The following is a 17,538-nucleotide window of genomic DNA, read 5'->3' as shown; positions in this document are numbered from 1 at the left end:
TTCTCTTTCGAGCAAAAGAGATTCGTTTGCTTCGTCCTCATCGTCCTCGTCATCCATGTCGCGCTGGTTCTGTTCTTCTGCCTGCTGCCAGCGCTGGATCCTCCGTTTCATAGCCTCGTCCAAGTAAAAGTCATGCTCGAAGCGGGCACGAGAAAATGTCTAGGTCCTCCATGTTAGCACCCAAGTCAGCGTCAAGGGGGCAGGATAAAACAAGCTTTCTCACCTGTGAACAGCCAGTCTGAGGACACTGGCGCTCTCCTCTGAGCGGCAGGTAGTCCAGAATGGCAGCCTTTTCAAAAGCATGCGGACACTTGCGACTCCTGTACGGCTCCTTCATGGGCAGCAGAGTCAGCGGACAGTTGATGCTGAGGTTTTCGCGCGAGACAGCCACGTCGTCGTCGTCGTCAAGGGAACCGTTTTGCCCGTCCCGACTAGGGACTGTCATGTCTGGTTCACCATTCGACGAAAACCATCTTGAGGCGTCGGGTAGCGGAGGCCCGTCTTCCCCGGCTGCGGCTTCGTGCCACAGCTTCTTGAATCCCACATAGTCATTGTTGAGGGCGTATCGTTCGTGAGCGCTCAGGCCGTTGTACTCAGCCCTCTTCTTTGCGCGGAGCTCACGGAAGGTGTCGATGACGCTGGCTACGGCCTGTTCTTCTTCTTCTTCTTCGATGTTGTTCTTTTGGTCTCCTTCGTCCTCATCATCGCCGCCAACAACATTGGCTGGTCTCCTTCTGCCTTGGGATGCGGCTGCACCTCTCGCCAGACCTATTGTGCTTGTTGCAGCAGTAGTGCTGATGTCCTGCAAAACGGCGGCCTCGTCCTCCAGTTCGGCTTTCCGGTCAATCAAGCCTCTGAGAGCGCGCTCGGATTCGCGGGTGAGCCGCTCAACCTCCTTCTCAAATTCGGGGAGCTCTTTTTCTAGGCGCTCCTCCTCCGCTGTCTTGGCCGTTCCCTTTTCCTCCCGGCGCTCACAAAGTGCGGCCAGTCGATCCTGGCCTCTGCGAAGGCGTTCGTTTAGATCGCCGACACTGCCGCCCAAATGGCGGATCGATTCTTTCAGTTGGCTCTCATACGGCGCAGTGCCTCGGTTATTGGACAGTTCAATCAGGTCCTTTCGGGCAGTGTGGGACAGGGGGAACGAAAGCGGCTCGTAGTCTGGGAGGGCTGTGGTGGTGGTGGTGGTGGTGGTGGTGGAAGTGCCTGTCAATGATGATGATGATGCCGCAGCGCGGCCGCGGTTCAAGAGACGGCGTGACATGATGTGATGCTGACAATGTCTGGAGATGAGCTCTACAGGAGCATTGCTGGACCCAAGGCAAGGCAAGGCGAGACTGAAAGTTGATTCAATTGCTTGTAGGTTCACTCACTGCATGGTGGGGGTTGGAGACGCGCTTCACAGAAAGGGACGCGATCTGGAGGGACGGGATCAATTAGTATCGAGGATTACCTAAGCCGCCGCTTCTGTCACCTCCAGCTGTTGACTGGTCCATCACAGGAGCTTTCATCGAAACAGTTCAACGTCTTCTCAAACGATGCATTCAGTTGAATTTTCACAACCCATGCCCGCGATTTCTGTATATCCATCATTAAATGCGATCGTCATCTGTTGACGCTTCAGCTCTTGATCCGGCACGACAAGCGTCGAGTACGGAGATGGTGCACAAAGGACGCCGGCAGCTGAGACCAGCTTGAAGCTATCAATCTACAGGTATATTACCTGACGCAGAGGTGCAGCATCCGAATTGGCTACCCACCTATGCAAAATGTAAAAGATCCGGATGGCTTCGATTCATTCCGATGGTCCCATACAGCAGGTAGAGTACCATGAGTGATCTGAATCATCTGAGATGCCCGATCCACGAGACTCACACACGAGTTCCACCCAAGGCACGGCGCTTCCCGAACCCCTTGCTGCAATCTCACTCTGCATCATCTCCGTCCACGACAGAGGCACAACTCGATGGCCGTACTTGCATACTAGTCATAGCGCCGACCTTTTGTGCTACACTATGACCATGGACAAAAACCAGATGCTTGTGCCTAGGTAGTTGTACAGCACTGCGTGTTACCAAATGTACTTCCGGCTGAGACATGCAGAGGCAGCTGACGTTGCTCAGGCCAGGCCGAGGTGACAGGAGATGCATCGGAGCCCCAGATGCTGCAAGCCTCCGTCAGCCATCATGCTGCTACTACTACTACTACTACTACATGTGCTTGGCAAGCCTCAGCGACGATGCCTTATCCCAGGCCCTGGACGGAGTTGTTTGTCCGCCACGGCGCCAACTCGACGCTCTGTTGCCAGTCGGACCCCTGCGAGCTGGCTGGCCTCGGACAATTGCACAGACGCTGGAAGGGGGAAGACCACGAAAGGTAGTAGTAGTGGCACTCTGTGTGCTCCGCGGCATAGCACGCCTTGTCTCGACCAGGTACGTGGATCCCGATGCTGCGAGCTGCCTTTGCTATTTTCAATTGTAGCTGCTCATGGCTTGAGATGCAGCCCATCACCACAGGGAGCGTGCGGGAGGTCTTTCGAAGGCTTCAGCATCACACAAGCAGTCAAAGCCTAGTCGCTGCAAACAGCCTGATACAAAGCTACTACTATGTACGATGATTGCTGCCCAGCAAACGCCTCTTTCTGCTCTGCTGTGTGTCTGTTCCGGGTCAGCCTGAGACAGATCGACGAATCATGACTATTACTACTGGGTTGATGCTGGCCAAGAAGACTGCCTTATTATTGCTCCGTGCGGATCAGTAGCACAAATCGACAATACTAGCAGCTGTCTTTTCAAGATGAGTGCTGCGTGGGCAATCAGGCAATGTTGCCCAAGCCGGATCCCGGCTTGCAAACTGCGGCCAACATACGATTATTGGCATTGCCCACGGCGCAACGCCGCATTCCTGCGCCCTCGTCCGCGACTCACCATCGCGTGTCCACAAGTCTAGAACCACGAGGTCCCCTTCTCTCCCGTGCTGCGGGTTTCCAACACACTGACTGAGGCGTCATGGCCGTCGGGACACCAGCTGCCCGAAGCAGTCAAAGACATGGACATGGACATGGACCCAGCTAATGTACAGTCCTGGATGTATGTACCTGCCGGGCTGCATGTGGGCATTGACCGACCGGCATCAGAAGAGACTGGGATTCTCGGATCGCCTTTCATCAGCTCCAGCAATCCAGCCGATCGTCGTCCGGTCCCAATCTGCCGCCATCGGGCCAATCAGCAGGGTCCGCGTCGACCCCTGGGGCTGGACTTTGCCGCTAACACGATCTGGCGTGTGTCTGTCGCCGCCCGCGATAGTGCGCTAACACGCGACTAACACCATGTTCGCCCTCGATGACGGCCAGAGCCTCCCGCGGCTTCGATCTGAGATCGCTGCCCTGTATCGATGATGTCCAGCCTTCTGCCAGCCTTTCCAGCCCTCTTGCCCGGCCTCCGCTCTGCTGCCCCTGCCTGGAATCTGCACCTGCTAGAGCCCTTTTCTGCCAACTCAAATCGCGCCATGGCTTGCGTCAGAATCAAACGCCCCCCCCTCGTGTCCATGTGTCGTGTCCGAAAGGCCCAGAGAAAAGGCCCCGTTGAGATCCTATCCGGCGCCAGCAAGGAGCAGGAGCAAACAGCAGGGAGCTGCTATCTGGGACAGTCAAGTTCTTTGCCTCTGCTTATGCTTGCTTACCTAGGTATCCTTTTGCACGCAGCCGCTCAGATTCGTCCCGAGTAACCGCCTTTCCATGTCTTGTGCTCTGCTGCTCTCACCCTCCCCCCCAAAATTGAACTCTGGGTCTGCAATATCCACTTTGTTTGCTTCCGCATATCTCCAGTTTCTATCCCTGGATCTGGATACGGGCTTGATCACCTTGACCATGGCTGCTATTTAGTACCTCTTGTCCCTTTACTCTGTACTCTCTCTACCTGCCTCGTCCTCTCTATCCTTTGAGCTTTTCTCAACGTCCTGGCTGTGACCTCTTCTTTACATAGAGTGGCCCAACCCTTGCCGCTTGGCCCCAAGAGATTGCCACCCAGCCGGCGTTGACATTAACCCCCCCAATGCTCGAAGCACCAATCATGGTATCTTCGGGTTCTTCAGACCTGCCACTGCAGCTGAATCCCTGGGAAGCCCAAGCTCTAAACGTAAGTCACCCGGTCCTCAGCCGCGTTGCCTTGGTTTTGAATGCAGACGGAACCCGAGATTAACTCATCATGCCATCAGTACGGGTTTCCACAAGAACCTTCTACCAATGGCCATGCGGGAAGCAACAGCAACAACAACAACAATACCCCGGCTTGGATACAGCTTCCCGACCCCATCATATATCCTGGCATATATTCAGCTAGCGGCATCGATGTGATGGGTATACTGGTAAGCATAACATCTCTCTCGCTCTTGCTTAACCGTTGCTCGATCTTAAGCCATGCTAGACATTGCAACGCTAACAGTTCTATGCCTAGTTACGAATTGCTTCTCGACCGAATCCGACCATTGACCTTGGCCCTCTCGACTGCTCCGTCTCCCTCACCTTGTGCGATATCAGCTTACCGGATGCCCCCATCGTCTACGCCTCCCCTGGCTTCTACCAACTGACTGGCTACTCTGCCCCCGAGATCATGGGTCGAAACTGTCGATTTTTGCAAAACTCTCCTCATATGCCGCCGCCAGGCAGGGTTAGTGACGCTGTCCAAGAGATGCGGCGTGCCATCCGTGCCCACCAGGAAGTACAGGTCCGCATTGTCAACTATAAGAAAAACGGCACCCCGTTTACCAACGTTGTTACCATACTTCCCCTGTGGGCTGATCCTTCCGGACATCACTTCGCCGTGGGCCTCCAGGCTGAGCTATAGATGCTAGGCGTACCTCGAAGGCCTCCGAGGGAACCCTTCTTCTCATTCTGCATTTTAACATCTGCATCCGCTTCCCTGGCAACCACTGTCAGAGAAATACCACGCCAGCTCGACGCTGTTTGCTTTTTTTTTTTTTTTTTTTTTTTTTTTTCGACAGCCAGCACTCTGCCACTCTACCCTGGACATAACATTTGTATTCGGTGCACTCGAGATTTCATCAAGGATCGTACATACAGTCACACATGAGGTCTGTAGTTCGTTTTCCCCATCGAGATGCCGTGTCGGCACCGGCATCCCGACAACTGACGGTCAACCCTGGAGCTCGATACCACAGACTTTGATTTTCTTGCAGCAGCCAGGAGAAGAGGGCGGCGCACACGATTATGATTTGCATGATATTCTAGCATGGTTTTTGTTTCCCCTTCCAGCGATTTAGCCTAGCTGCGCGGTTTTACATTGGAGTTCTTTCAAACAATTCTACGGGTGGTACACGAAAAGGGTTTTGGGAGATATCCAATAGATGCGTACACGATAGTTGTGTGGAAAGACCAATATTTGCAATCAGTTTGCCAAGTAGATGAGCCATACATATGCCACGCTCTGCGAAACACAATATACGAAAAAAAGCTTGCTCTGTACAGGGGAACCTTCATCATCAGACGCTTGTGCCAACAGTACGTGCCATCACTTCCTCAGCCGAGTAGATCGACGCCGTCCTTCTTCCACCACCTCCTCTTTCACAAGAGCAGCTTTTGGTTTCTCCGTCGCTCCTTTGCCCCGTCTCTTTTTAGCAGGCGGACTCACGTCATCCGGCTCATCAGCCTCTTCCCTGATTGCCACCTTTCGCGCTCTCTTGGGCTTCTTCTCCTCAACCACCTCTTCTTCCTCTCCCTCATTGTCCTCTTGCTTCAACTCGTTCTTCACGGCCTTGCTCTTCTTCCCTGATCCGCCCTTTTCAACAAGGGGCTCCTCCTTTGCGCCAGAAACAACCGCGCCAGTCTTCTTCTGCACGCCCGGCGCATAACAGCTCGTTCTCCCGCCCACCGTAATGAATGCAATCTTCTCTCCGTTTGGCAGCTTCGTCGCCGCGCCCTTGTCGCCCTTTCCCCAGCGGTGCTTGAAGAGCCAGTGATCCGGGAACTGGTCCGAGTCGCCCAGCTTGTCGACGGCCAGCTGGCAGACGTACCGAATGGCCTCGTGCAGCCGCTTGATTTCCGCAGCGGAGAATGTATCCGAGTACTGCTCGGGATGGAGCTTGGCCTGGTAGAGCGTCTCGTCGGCGACCCAGTTGCCGATGCCGCTGATCATGGCCTGGTCGAGCAGGAACGCCTTGACGGGGACGTGGCGGTTCTTCATCTTGTCCCGCAGGTAGGTTTCCGTGAAGATGTCCTTGTCGACGACGGGGTCGGGGCCGTTCTCCACGAGGGGGGAGTGCTGGCGGATGGCGTCGCCGGGACAGTCGACGAGGCGGACGCGGCCGAAGCGGCGGGCGTCGGTGAAGGCGACTTGGACGGGGTCGCCGTCTTTGGCGTCGGTGGTGAGGTGGAACTTCCAGAACTTGGGGGGCCACTGGGCGATGTCGCTTTCTTTCATTTTCTTGTAGTAGTTTGTGTAGGCGGTTCGTTCGCCGTTGATGTGGACCCAGCCTGGACGTTGAGGGGTGAGGATGGTTGGCCTAGAGGCTTCCAGGTTCATGTTGTCTGAGTGTGGACTTACCCGTCATGCCAAAGTGCATTACCAGATGTGGCGGTTTGTCAAATGTTATCCTTTGAAAGGTCAGTGAACTGTGCTGCGTGAGGCGCTCAAGAATATTCGTCAAGGACTCGGGTTTGAACATACCAAAAGTATTTGCCTTGTGAGCCGGAAGAGATGACCTGGTAGGGTCAGAACAGGCTGAATCACTCAAGTTTGAGACAGTCTCGTCCACACCTTTCTGCCTTTCAAAGCCGCTTCGACCTCTTTGCCGCTGGTGCCAACCTTGCCAAAGACACTGTTGTCATCGATGGCTGCGGCGCTGGCAATGGTCTTTCCAACCAGCCGCTGGCGGAGATAGTGGACGATACGAGCAACTGGGTCATGTTAATGGAGAGTTCATTAGGCGACAGGGATGGACATGAAGTTGCGTTCCTTCTGCTATCTCAGGCATCTTCGACAGTACCTAGATAGATACTTGTTTAGGTAGTACTAGGTAGTATACTTGAGATTTCAACTTCGAGCGCAGATACTCTAGACTTTTAAACGATTTACAACTCAGCTCCTCCAGCAACACTCATTCACGCTTCAGCCGCGCCTGAGCTCCTCAGAGGACGCGAGGCAGCGCGCAGTCACGTGCACTGCTTACGCTAGCAAATGCTCGTGTCGACCCACAACCCCACCAGCAGAAAAAAAAAAAAAGCTATGAAAACGCTTTTGCCGGAGCTTTTTGCTTCTCTTTTTCTTCCTTTCACCAATGCGCTTCTGCATTTCTCTGCAGAAGCTGCCCAGGCAAAGAGCTCAAAGTGTAAGTTGTTGGCGCTGATTTTTCTCTTCTCTGCTGCTTTTTTTGCCCTCTGTCCACCTACCTGATGAAACCCTAAATCCGCAAACTAGAGTCTTTGACCACAAGGAGTGAAAACACCGTTTAGCACGTCAGTCTGAAACCATATCGGACAGCTGCAATTGTTTCTCTTGACTGCAACGAGTTGAGCGCTTTTGCTAATTGTCTGGATATAGAGAAAGATAAATGCCAAGTGGTATCGAGCTTGAACATTTTGCCGGCGACGTCGCGCTGTCGACAGACACTTCTTTTGGTAGGCTACCCTTTTCTTTTCTCCCCTCTCCCACCTTTCGCAACATGATGATCAATTTCAATCAATATACGCTGGAAATTACCGGCTGAGTTATCCTTTGATGATATTCTTAGGCTATGACTGACCTGCACTTTGACTACTGTTTCTTTCTGAATGCAATCCTAGTGGCATTGGCTAACATGGGACAAGCAGATTCACCTGACAAGGTATGCCGCTTTGATGCTCCTTCTCCTCAATACCATCCGATGTTAGATGATGAAACGGCACTGGGCTCCGAATTCATAATGAGCAAGACACGCCATTTTGCGGCAGGCCTAGAAAACCTCGCCCACTGATTCTATCACGTCGATATCTCGCGCTGGATCACCAGAGGCTGGATATCAGGGCTGACTCTCGGTCTCAGTGTCTAGTGATGTGTGTACTGCATGCAGTGAAAGATGCAACACTGCGCATCTAAATCTACATCAAGGTAAGCTTATTTTGTTCTCTGTCTCAGTCCCCAGCGTCATGTGATGATCTTAGATGACGAGTCCTATTCGGGTTTCCGATGAGGACAACAACCTTACCTACCATTCATGCATTCCCTGATCCATGCTCCAACTTCATTCATTGTTTTTGCTGCAGCGTGTGTATCGACCTTGGCTGACAGTTCTTGAAAGTGATATTGTTAGTTTGCCCATACCACTTCCGTTGCACCTCCCAGCTTTTTCGTGATGAGCTCGAATAAACAATGACAAGCATATGTCTGAGCTTCACGCGACGAAGACAAAATGTTCGGAACTGATCAGCAATCATTCACATCACGCTTGGACTTGAAAGCTGAGCTACTTGGCTAACTTGGCCCAAAGATTGACAGTTCCTTGCATGGTGCTTGCGGCATGCGATGGTTTATGGTGAGCATCTCTCCACTTGTTTGCCTTCCTTTCCATTCACATGATGTACAAATATCACGACGGTCAACTTAGCCATATGCTCTGATGATAACGCCTGTGACAAGGCATTTTTACCCTGATACTTCACGTTTCCTTCAACGTTTTGTTGCAATTGCATTGTGTGGCATTGTGCTAACAAATGATTGATCAGACATCCAAGCTCTCAACATCATCTGATGTGTGAACCTTGTACCAAGTGGTGCCGGTTCAATCAACCTGTCAAGTGGCAGCTGGAACCGGTCATATTCTCAGCCCATCAATTGTGCACTGACGTTGATCCCATTGCACGTCAGGGGGCTATTGCACAGCCAGTCCTGGATCGTGAGGTCGTAATGTTGGCGCACTGCATTGCGGACGGGATATGCGTCTCCAGTGCTACCAACGACCATAGCAACACTCGGAAACATACAATCATTGACACGCAAACCACCTTGCCTTTGCCTCTTGTGAATGTTCTAGCATGTAGATGAATATGAAACCCATCCATTCAAGATCCCATAAGTGGCCCGCGATATCAAGACAAACCGGCCCAATCTTCCACCTTTTCCTTTCCTCATGTAAATACTGGCTGGACAAGGCATGATGAAATCCGAGGCTGGGGATGGCAAAAGAGATTTCGGTCTCCAGCCTCGTCGCAAGTCACGCGCATAACCGATCTAGTAGCGGCAAGCACTTTCACCATCTGAAGAGTGTCCTTGTCAGAGATGGCAAGGCTGAGACCGCGGCACTACGGATACAGTCGCTCATGCGCTGGCAGACACAAACCCAACGGAGCACACATCAGAGTTTCGTGCACCTGTACGTAGGATTTGGGTCGTAGTACTCGGCTGGCGCTTACACCATGCACCAACGAGCATTCTAGGCGTGTTCGATAGAGGGGGGGCGGTACGAGATGTGTGACAGCCCGATAGAAGCGTCCATCTCGTCTTCTGTGCCATTGATCCAAGCTGAAAAGCCTAGGATGTGTTGTGGCCGCATATGAGTCCTTTGGAGTCGACATGAACACAAGCTGTTCGACGTGCAGGGGCGCATCGCGAACCGGACTCTCTCGGCTCGGCATCTGCTAAGCGCGTAAAAGCGCCAAAGACAACTGGCATCGAACCGCTCAAGTGGTGATACTAGTCCAACAAATCAGTTCGCCGAGCCTAGCGAGTACCGTACCGTACAAGCGCGTAAAAGTCTAGGACATGCCTGAATGCGGACTTGGTTGGGGGCTGAGCGAGGACAGGTGCAGATGCATCCTCTTCCTTGTCAACTTGGTTACCGGACTGTTTTGCGGTAGGATCAAGGACTATGCCAGAGGAGGACGCTAAACGGTTGTTGTTTAGCGCCGATGACACGGTTGGCTGGGCGAGGTTTGGGCAGAATGTGTTGTATCTGTTGAAGGGATGCTGAGTTCGGGGACTTTGATCAGATGTTGGTGGTCGTTAGATACACAAGGCAAACTTACACAGATGTATCCCGTGTGAAGAGTATCTGGGACTGGTTTACACTATCACGTTGAAACACATGGCTACTTATATACCAAGACCTTGTTCCTCTCTGATCCATCACACTTCGCTTCGGCAACTCAAGATGAACCCCCCTGCTCTTCGTTCAGCCTAGTGGGACACACATATCGGGATTGGTGGTGGATACGACAGCAGCTCTTATAAGCGCCGCATCTCGGGGGCGCGGCATCAGCTCAGCGTCTTCTGTATGGTCTGCCGCCATCAGACTGCGGGAACCTCAAGCGATCCTTTTCTCACTCTCTCTCTCCTCCGCCTCTCCAGCACACACAGTTCTCTTTTGGTGGGATCCGCTGACCAGTGTCGTGTCGCCTCGCTTCTTCGCTCTTTGGCTATTTATTACGCCGCTGCCTGGGCTGTTCTTTTGTACGACGACAACTTGTTGCAGGACCAGACCAGCCAAAAAGGCTGTGTCAGCGCAGCTCGACAATCATTGGGCCATCCAGGTCGGGATAACGGAGGCTGAATGGCTGGGCAGCCACGCAAGGAGAGCTGAATGGCAGGCACCTGAGCAGAAGGATGCCGTTCCTGGCAACCTTTTTTCGTGGGTGTGGATGTCACCCTCTTCTGCAAGTTCAGGGGTCACGGTTGCAGTTCCGCCCTATGAGAAGTCGACCCTGTCCCCGTCGAGCCCAGGCTCTCAGGCTTGCTTGAGGCTGCAATGGGATGTAGTAGTAACAGTATTACATGTAGTAACGAGATGGAGTTCGTGGCGTTAGGCCATCTGAATGGGCTACTCGCACGTGGGACAAGAGCCGCGAAGGGCTTGTTGTTTCGTTCATGGCCCGCGTTGATAGTATTTGTGCTGGTGCTTCCGTTCCATTGTCGCCTGTCTTCCCACTTAATCTGCGACAGAAGCGTGTGTGATGTGGTGTTTCTCTTGACCACTTGCTTGGTAAATCGGTGGCTCTTCCTGCCAAATCACTTTCGTTGCCGCTCGCTATTACGTGCTTCTCTCTCTCTCTCTCTCTCTCTTTCTCCTATCCATATCACCAGGATCCCTCCTCTTGAGGAGCAAGGGGGCGTTTCGTTGCCCGCCATGGCCTTCACAAACCAGCCCGGCACGCTGCTGGGCCCTCTGACGACGACATGGACCATGCCCGAGTCGTGCTCCGTCTTCATGCCGCCGTGCTCGACGTGCGACCAGGGCTTCCGAGGCCAGTCCTGCAACGCCGTCAGCGGCGGCCGGGTGCAGGACAACACGGCGTGCTGGCCGCCGGTCAAGAAGGGCGTTGCGTCGCCGACCTGGCCGTTTGTCGGCTGGGGCTTCTACTCGCCTGGCCTGGCGTGTCCCGCGGGCTACACGACGGCTTGCACGGCGGTCTATGGGCAGAGGCCGGAGTGGGATACGCAGTTTACGCTGGTGTCGTCCGAGACGGCTGTGGGATGTTGCCCGACGTGAGTAGAAAGAAGCCAGGCCCGACGGATGACAAAAAGGGGGACAAGCAAGAAAGAAAAAAAAAAGGAAGATGATGGGAACAGTATGTTCGTCAGAGGGGTTGACTAACACAATGGCTGGATAATAGGGGGTTCTCATGCGCCAACAACAACGGAAACACATGCATCGCAACGGCAACGTCAACGGCCATCCCGACTGCCTTTTGCGACGGCACCGACCTCACCGACTCGGCCACTGAGACGTTTCCCACAGTCGTCACCATCACGCAGACGGACACTGCGAGCGGCGAGGTGCAGGTGTCGACGTCGACGCGGACAATGATGTTGTTCGCGCCCATGTTCCAGCTCAACTTCCAGGCAAGCGACTTGCCTGCCTCGACAACAGCTTCCACAACAAGGCCTTCATCAACACCATCGTCGACATCATCGGGTGAGCAATCGACGACTTCTGCAGCGGACAACAACGACGGCAGCACGTCGAAATCCTCAGGGGGGCTCTCCAGCGGGGCCAGGGTCGGGCTGGGTGTTGGTATAGGCCTTGGGATTGCGTTTCTGCTGGCCTTTTCGGGTTTTCTATACTATTACCGACGGTCGAGGAGGGTGCAGTTGCCGCTGGGCAGCGAGCTTCCCGATACCGAGATTTCGGAGGCTGCGGAAGGTCCCAAGGTTGTCAAGTCGCCTGCGCAGGTGTATGAGATGGGAGACTATCACGCGCCTGCGGAGCTACCCGGGGATGGTCACGGAGGGGATCAGGGGGGACACGGTGCGGCGAGGTATGTATGATGAACGAGAGAGGAAGAGAGGCTGGATTAATGGCATAATGAAATTATTGTTGAGAAAGAATGGATTGGGGGACGGGGTGTGTGACATTGCGACATGTATGTGGTCTTGCGGATAGTGTTTGCGTCCCGGGACTCCGCGGGCTCCGTTGATATTGGAGATGTGAGCGAAACAGGGGACTGAAGCTTGGAAGACTTGGATATGATCTGCTTACTACAAATACCACTTTGCATTTATTTGACGAAGAGAGGCAGACTCCGCGGACTCCGTTGATACCTTGGATATTGTATGGGAGACGGGGGTGGAAGCTCGAATGGGCTGGAGTTGGTTTTCTTACCTACCTAGGTAGGCCCTCTGGATGGATGCCACAAATCAATCGTTTCCTAGCAAAGAGAGACGTGAGAAATTCCAGTTCCAACTGGGGGGCTACGCGTGCATCATTTCTTGCTGCGTATCAAGTACTGTAGGACTGCGTCTGCCAAGTTTCCATCAGCAGGGTACCGTTTCCTCCCCCACTGGTGATGCGTCGAGACTGGCGCAGACGCGTTTGCGTAGAAAAGAGACTTCTAGACTATCTCTTGACTCGAGGACACAAAAGTCTTCAAGTCAATCTATCCTCTTGATACAAAACTTGACATGGCATATAGGAGCTATATTCTCTCGTGGTGTAGTTGGAGCCATCATTTTCACATGCCGTCAGACTACTAACCTGGACTTACTCTTACCTTAGATCTAAACGAACGCGAGGCCAACAAGATCTAGTACCTAGATTTCGCTTTCCCCTGATTACTTTTTTACCCCACAAAATAAAGGTGCGAATTACGCGCATCTCGACTTGAGATGGTATCTCAACAATTTCTCCGACTTGTCGTATTAGCACCATTATCTCAGTGACAGACTCGGGTACTACCTAGTAGTATTGTCAAGGAAATTTATATCCCAATTGTCGAAAGTAAAAGTAGGTACGTAGTGATATATTGGTGTATCGCCTCAGTGCCCAATATCAGAAACAACCCAAGTCTCCCTCAGGTAATAGGCAGTCCATCGCAACAAAACCGAGTCAGTCCAAGTGCAAGCCCAAATCAAAATTAAATCGACAAGCAAAAAAGGCCCCCATTTTCCGTCACCGCCCCCTTTCCACGGCTGCTTGGACACACACGCCTACTAAGAGGTACCTTACGTAGTGGCCCGTATTCGTACCCGACTCGACTGCTGGACCCCGTCGCACTGGCACCAACAGCAGCCAATCCATGCCGGCCAGGTGGTTCAAACGTTGATGGGAAGCACACACACACAGAAGCATGGGGAAAATCTTCTTGTTAAGGTACACAAACTGGACAGGAAGCAAACATCTTGGCGGGTGATATAATACCTAGACACAATCTCAACCCCTCACTCTTACTTTCACTCTCTCACTCTTCTTTCTTTCTTCTTTCTCTTTCTTCCTTTCTTCTTCTTTCTGCAACTTTTCTGTATAGCTCGGCTTCAATTCCCTGCAGCACACACACACCCACCACACCCACACACAAAATGAACGACTCCGTCAAGCAAGCCATGGCAGACCTGCCGCTTCACCCCTTCTCGCCCTTTGCCATTGAGCTGCCGACCTACGTCGCAAACACGCTCTCGGCGCCCGTCCTGGTGTCCATCTTCGCGGCGGGATGCGCCGTCATCTTCCTCGTCACCTACGGCATCATCCAGCGGACGCGGCCCTCGATGAGCGGCGGTGACCTGGCCGTGGCGCTGTGGTTTGCCCTCTGCGGCTGTATCCATCTGTTTTTCGAGGGTGAGTGAGAGCGAGCATTTCATGTGATGATACGAGACATACCTTACACGCAGTTCGCTCGTTGTCTCTTCATCGTGCAGGTAAAACACATGTGGATGCTGACATTCCAAAATGGCAGGCTACTTTTCCTACAACGCCTTCGACATGGCCAGCAAGACGGACATCTTCGGCCAGCTGTGGAAGGAATACGCCCTCTCGGACTCGCGCTACATGAGCCAGGACGCCTTCACCGTCTGCATGGAGACCGTCACCGCCGTCCTCTGGGGGCCCATGTCCTTTGCCTGCGTCTACTTCATCATCGCCGACCACCCGCTGCGCCACCCCTTCCAGCTCATCATCAGCCTCGGCCAGCTCTACGGCGACATCCTCTACTACGCCATCTGCACCTTCCAGGAGGTCGTCTTCGACATTGTCTACTGCCGCCCCGAGCGCTTCTACTTCTGGGCCTACTACTTCCTCTGCAACTTCTTCTGGATCGTCATTCCCCTGCTGCTCATCTGGCAGAGCGCCAGCGAGACGGCACGGGCCTTTGCCAAGGTCAAGGCCGCGTCTGCGGGCAAGAAGACGCAGTAAAGACGGGGGAAGGGTGGAGTGGAAAAAGGTCATTTGGTATGGATTATGCCTGCAATCAGTCATATTTGGGAATGAGCAAGGGCGAAAGAACATGGTATAGATAAAAGAAAAAAAACCTGATGCGTTTCGTTAGATCAAGGTCATGATCTTATGGACTTTATTGCTAGAGGTACATGGGCAGCTGCATTCAGATATTGCCTGGCACAGCAAAGTACCAAGGTAGGAACGCGTAACTCTTCCATATCCGATTAGAAAGAAGAAGTGCAAATGAATAGATATAAACCAGAAAACGCCATCGCTATGCAAAGAGGCTCGGATCAAACAGACACTTCTCAATCTACTCGAGTTGACCCTCGATACCCAGCTTGATGCCTTCGAGCACAGGACCCCATTGGCTGCTTGTGCGCTGCGTGCGAATCTCCCCAAACCGGTCGCTGGCAATCTTGCGAACCAGCAGCGTGTCCTTTGCCTTTTTCAGGTTCCTTCCGTCGCCGGTCGACAGATATTCTTCAAACCAGGCTTCCTCGACGGAGTCAAAGGGCAAAAAGGCCAACTCGTCCGCCTGATCCGACTTGTTGCCCAGCGTTTCAGCCACCATTTGACGGAACAGCTGCTCGCGAGTGTGCTCGGGGAACGTCCGGGAATAAAGCAGTGCTTCGGTCACGTTGGTCTGAGCGATTGCGCCAAAGATGAGCTCCAGCGCCCTGGACGTCTTCAAGACTGGCTGCACCGTGTGGAAGTAGGCGAGCGCAAGATCGTAGTCGCCGTCCGTAGCATGCTCGACAAGAGCGATGATGATATCATCCGCAAAGTCGGATATCAATGATGGATGGGCCACGAATTCCAGAGCCGTCTAGCAACCTGTTAGTACCTAAAGGTATTCAAAGCTCCCCTTCTGCCGCGGATTCAGTAGCCACAAACCGAAAACTCGAGGCCGTCCATGTACCACAGGCCCTTCATGAATATCTCGTAGTTCTGCGGCATGCTGGAAGTAGACGCAAAGGTCTCCGATATCGAGACCTGGCCGTCGACCGTGTCATAGTCGAGCAATACGTAGTAGAGGAGCGACAGCTTGTGGTGCATGGACATGGTGCTTTCGCAGATTTGCTGGTGGAGTTGTCGAACCCCATTGTCGTTCTTTGGAGGATACACCTTGTCTGGATATGACGACCGCCATTAGTTACGATTCCGAAAAAGGCCAGGGCCAGGGGACCAGACTGACTCTTGGTGATGCCCAGCGCTTTCAACACACGATCGATGAAGAGCTGCCCGCCCAGCTCTTTGCGACGCGCCTCGATTTCGTGGATGCGTTTGCGGTCGTAGGGCATCTGGGCCCCGGGGGGAAAGACTTTTTGAAAGTCGGTGTACTCGAGCATCTTTGCGCGCTGTTGTGGAGGAATTGGAGGTTCAAGATGGACACAGAGGGAGAAATGAAAGACCGGGTTGTTCTGTCAGTGTCGTCTTACTACCTTGTGAAGCGAAGCTCTGATAGCTGGAAGTTCTGCTGCTGTAAGTTACTGGACTAGCGCCTCTCTGATAGTGCATGCCTAAGGTGGGTGACCCAATCAATTGCTTGTCGCGACGTCACGTGCAGCCGCTCCCAACATAGCTCAAGCCACCGACAGCCTCTACTATCGCTTTTATTATAGCGCTGAAGCCACTGGAAGTGAAGACCTGAGCCAAACCGTGGTGGGGTGGAGGATGGCTGGTACGTACCGGCCGCCATTGTTTACAAACCACAGACACGCATTTGGACATTTCCAAACAAACGCCTTGAAGCGCGGGGTCCAACAGATCGAACTCACGGTCAGATGCAGCCTCGACAAGCACAAGCATCGTGAACGACACTGACGGCGTCTGGCAGAGCGCCTACCCTTGCTATTTCCCGCTAGAAAATACCCTCTGGCTGTAACCTGAGCCTCACCTGCAGCGCCAATCTCTCTCTCTTTCTCTCCCTCTCTTTCTTTCTTTCTCCCCCCTTGGGCTTGTGAGCGACAGCCCACCATCACAAAGCATCAATCATGGCTTCAGCTGCAGGGCGATCGCGTCGCGTCCGGCGCATTGTCGAATCCGACGGCGAGGATGAAATCTCCCTCAATTCCTCCTCCACGAGCCCCGACATCAAGAGCGAGTCGTCGTACGAAGAATCGAAACCAGCCGTCAAGAAGCAGACCAGGACCACGCGCCGGGCTGCTCCAGCATCCGCATCCGCCTCAGCTTCGACGTCGGCTTCAGCTCCCGCCGCCGCCGCCCCTCGACCCCGTGGACGCCCAAAGAAAGCGCCGACGCCGGCCGAGACGGCAGATGCCAGCGACATACTCGGCGCCGACGAAATCTCCCAGGCGGATGTGACCGCGACTTCGACTTCGACTTCGACAAGGACCCGCGGCCGACCTAAGAGGGCTCGGGCGGTCGCTTCATCTGCCGAGTCCAGCGAGCTGCTGGAGTCAGTCGATGGCTCCCGCGTCGATAGCAGCACACCAACGGCAAGCCTGCCGACGCGGCCGTCGCCGCCGAAGCGGAGGAGCATGACATCGCGAAGCTCGCTGGCAAGCAACGCATCATCCGACATTCAGTCTCCTCCTAAGAAGAGGGCGAGCAGAAGGTCGGCATCCGTCGTCTTTGAGAATCCGCCATTGTCAGAGGAGCCGGTAACGCCAAGGAAACGAGCCGCTCCAAAGGCGCAAGCAAGAGCAAATCCAAGATCTTCCCGCAGCACACCAGCGCCGCAAGAAATACCACAAGAAGCACCTCAAGAAGCACCTCAAGAAGCACCTCAAGATGCACCTCAAGAAACGCCGCAAGAAGCACCTCAAGAGGCACCGCAGGTACCGGCAACGCCTGCAGCATCCCGCTTACCGCCGACATCGACAGAGACACCGTTCACTCAGGCCCGACGACCGTCGACTCCACCTCGCTCTCAGGCGCCGG

General features: G+C 53.7%; 6 protein-coding genes across 6 annotated transcripts; 3 read left to right on the top strand and 3 right to left on the bottom strand.

Annotated features, from left to right (window-relative positions):
- Positions 1-39: 39 nt before the first annotated feature.
- Positions 40-1,296, bottom strand: TRIREDRAFT_51868 (uncharacterized protein; the record flags this gene model as incomplete). Its single annotated transcript, XM_006968779.1, has 3 exons — positions 757-1,296; positions 224-690; positions 40-159 (listed from the first exon to the last, which is right to left on the bottom strand). Coding segments are annotated over exons 1-3 (1,092 nt in total), but the record flags the coding sequence as incomplete, so codon positions are not given.
- Positions 1,297-3,992: 2,696 nt separating this feature from the next.
- Positions 3,993-5,374, top strand: env1 (glycoside hydrolase family 15, cellulose signaling associated protein envoy). The gene is made up of 4 exons (XM_006968826.1): positions 3,993-4,133; positions 4,213-4,362; positions 4,452-5,234; positions 5,295-5,374. Exons 1-3 carry the CDS (start codon positions 4,050-4,052, stop codon positions 4,839-4,841), a joined length of 624 nt encoding a protein of 207 aa, XP_006968888.1. The 5' UTR covers positions 3,993-4,049; the 3' UTR covers positions 4,842-5,234; positions 5,295-5,374.
- A 433-nt stretch (positions 5,375-5,807) lies between these two features.
- On the bottom strand, positions 5,808-6,911 carry TRIREDRAFT_40346 (uncharacterized protein; the record flags this gene model as incomplete). Its single annotated transcript, XM_006968763.1, has 4 exons — positions 5,808-6,487; positions 6,558-6,607; positions 6,681-6,715; positions 6,771-6,911. Coding segments are annotated over 4 exons (906 nt in total), but the record flags the coding sequence as incomplete, so codon positions are not given.
- A 4,198-nt stretch (positions 6,912-11,109) lies between these two features.
- TRIREDRAFT_111345 (uncharacterized protein) lies at positions 11,110-13,010 on the top strand (the record flags this gene model as incomplete). The annotated part of the gene is made up of 4 exons (XM_006968825.1): positions 11,110-11,468; positions 11,597-12,241; positions 12,306-12,346; positions 12,979-13,010. The coding sequence occupies 4 exons, from the start codon at positions 11,110-11,112 to the stop codon at positions 13,008-13,010; spliced, it is 1,077 nt and encodes a 358-aa protein (XP_006968887.1).
- A 792-nt stretch (positions 13,011-13,802) lies between these two features.
- On the top strand, positions 13,803-14,607 carry TRIREDRAFT_68843 (uncharacterized protein; the record flags this gene model as incomplete). The annotated part of the gene is made up of 2 exons (XM_006968824.1): positions 13,803-14,034; positions 14,153-14,607. The coding sequence occupies 2 exons, from the start codon at positions 13,803-13,805 to the stop codon at positions 14,605-14,607; spliced, it is 687 nt and encodes a 228-aa protein (XP_006968886.1).
- A 337-nt stretch (positions 14,608-14,944) lies between these two features.
- TRIREDRAFT_68729 (uncharacterized protein) lies at positions 14,945-15,983 on the bottom strand (the record flags this gene model as incomplete). The annotated part of the gene is made up of 3 exons (XM_006968778.1): positions 14,945-15,460; positions 15,529-15,764; positions 15,830-15,983. The coding sequence occupies 3 exons, from the start codon at positions 15,981-15,983 to the stop codon at positions 14,945-14,947; spliced, it is 906 nt and encodes a 301-aa protein (XP_006968840.1).
- Between the last annotated feature and the right edge of the window lie 1,555 nt (positions 15,984-17,538).

This window comes from Trichoderma reesei (genome assembly GCF_000167675.1).
Source record: "Trichoderma reesei QM6a unplaced genomic scaffold TRIREscaffold_26, whole genome shotgun sequence".
Classification (NCBI taxonomy): Eukaryota; Fungi; Ascomycota; class Sordariomycetes; order Hypocreales; family Hypocreaceae; genus Trichoderma; species Trichoderma reesei.
This window is presented reverse-complemented; position numbering and strand designations above follow the sequence as displayed.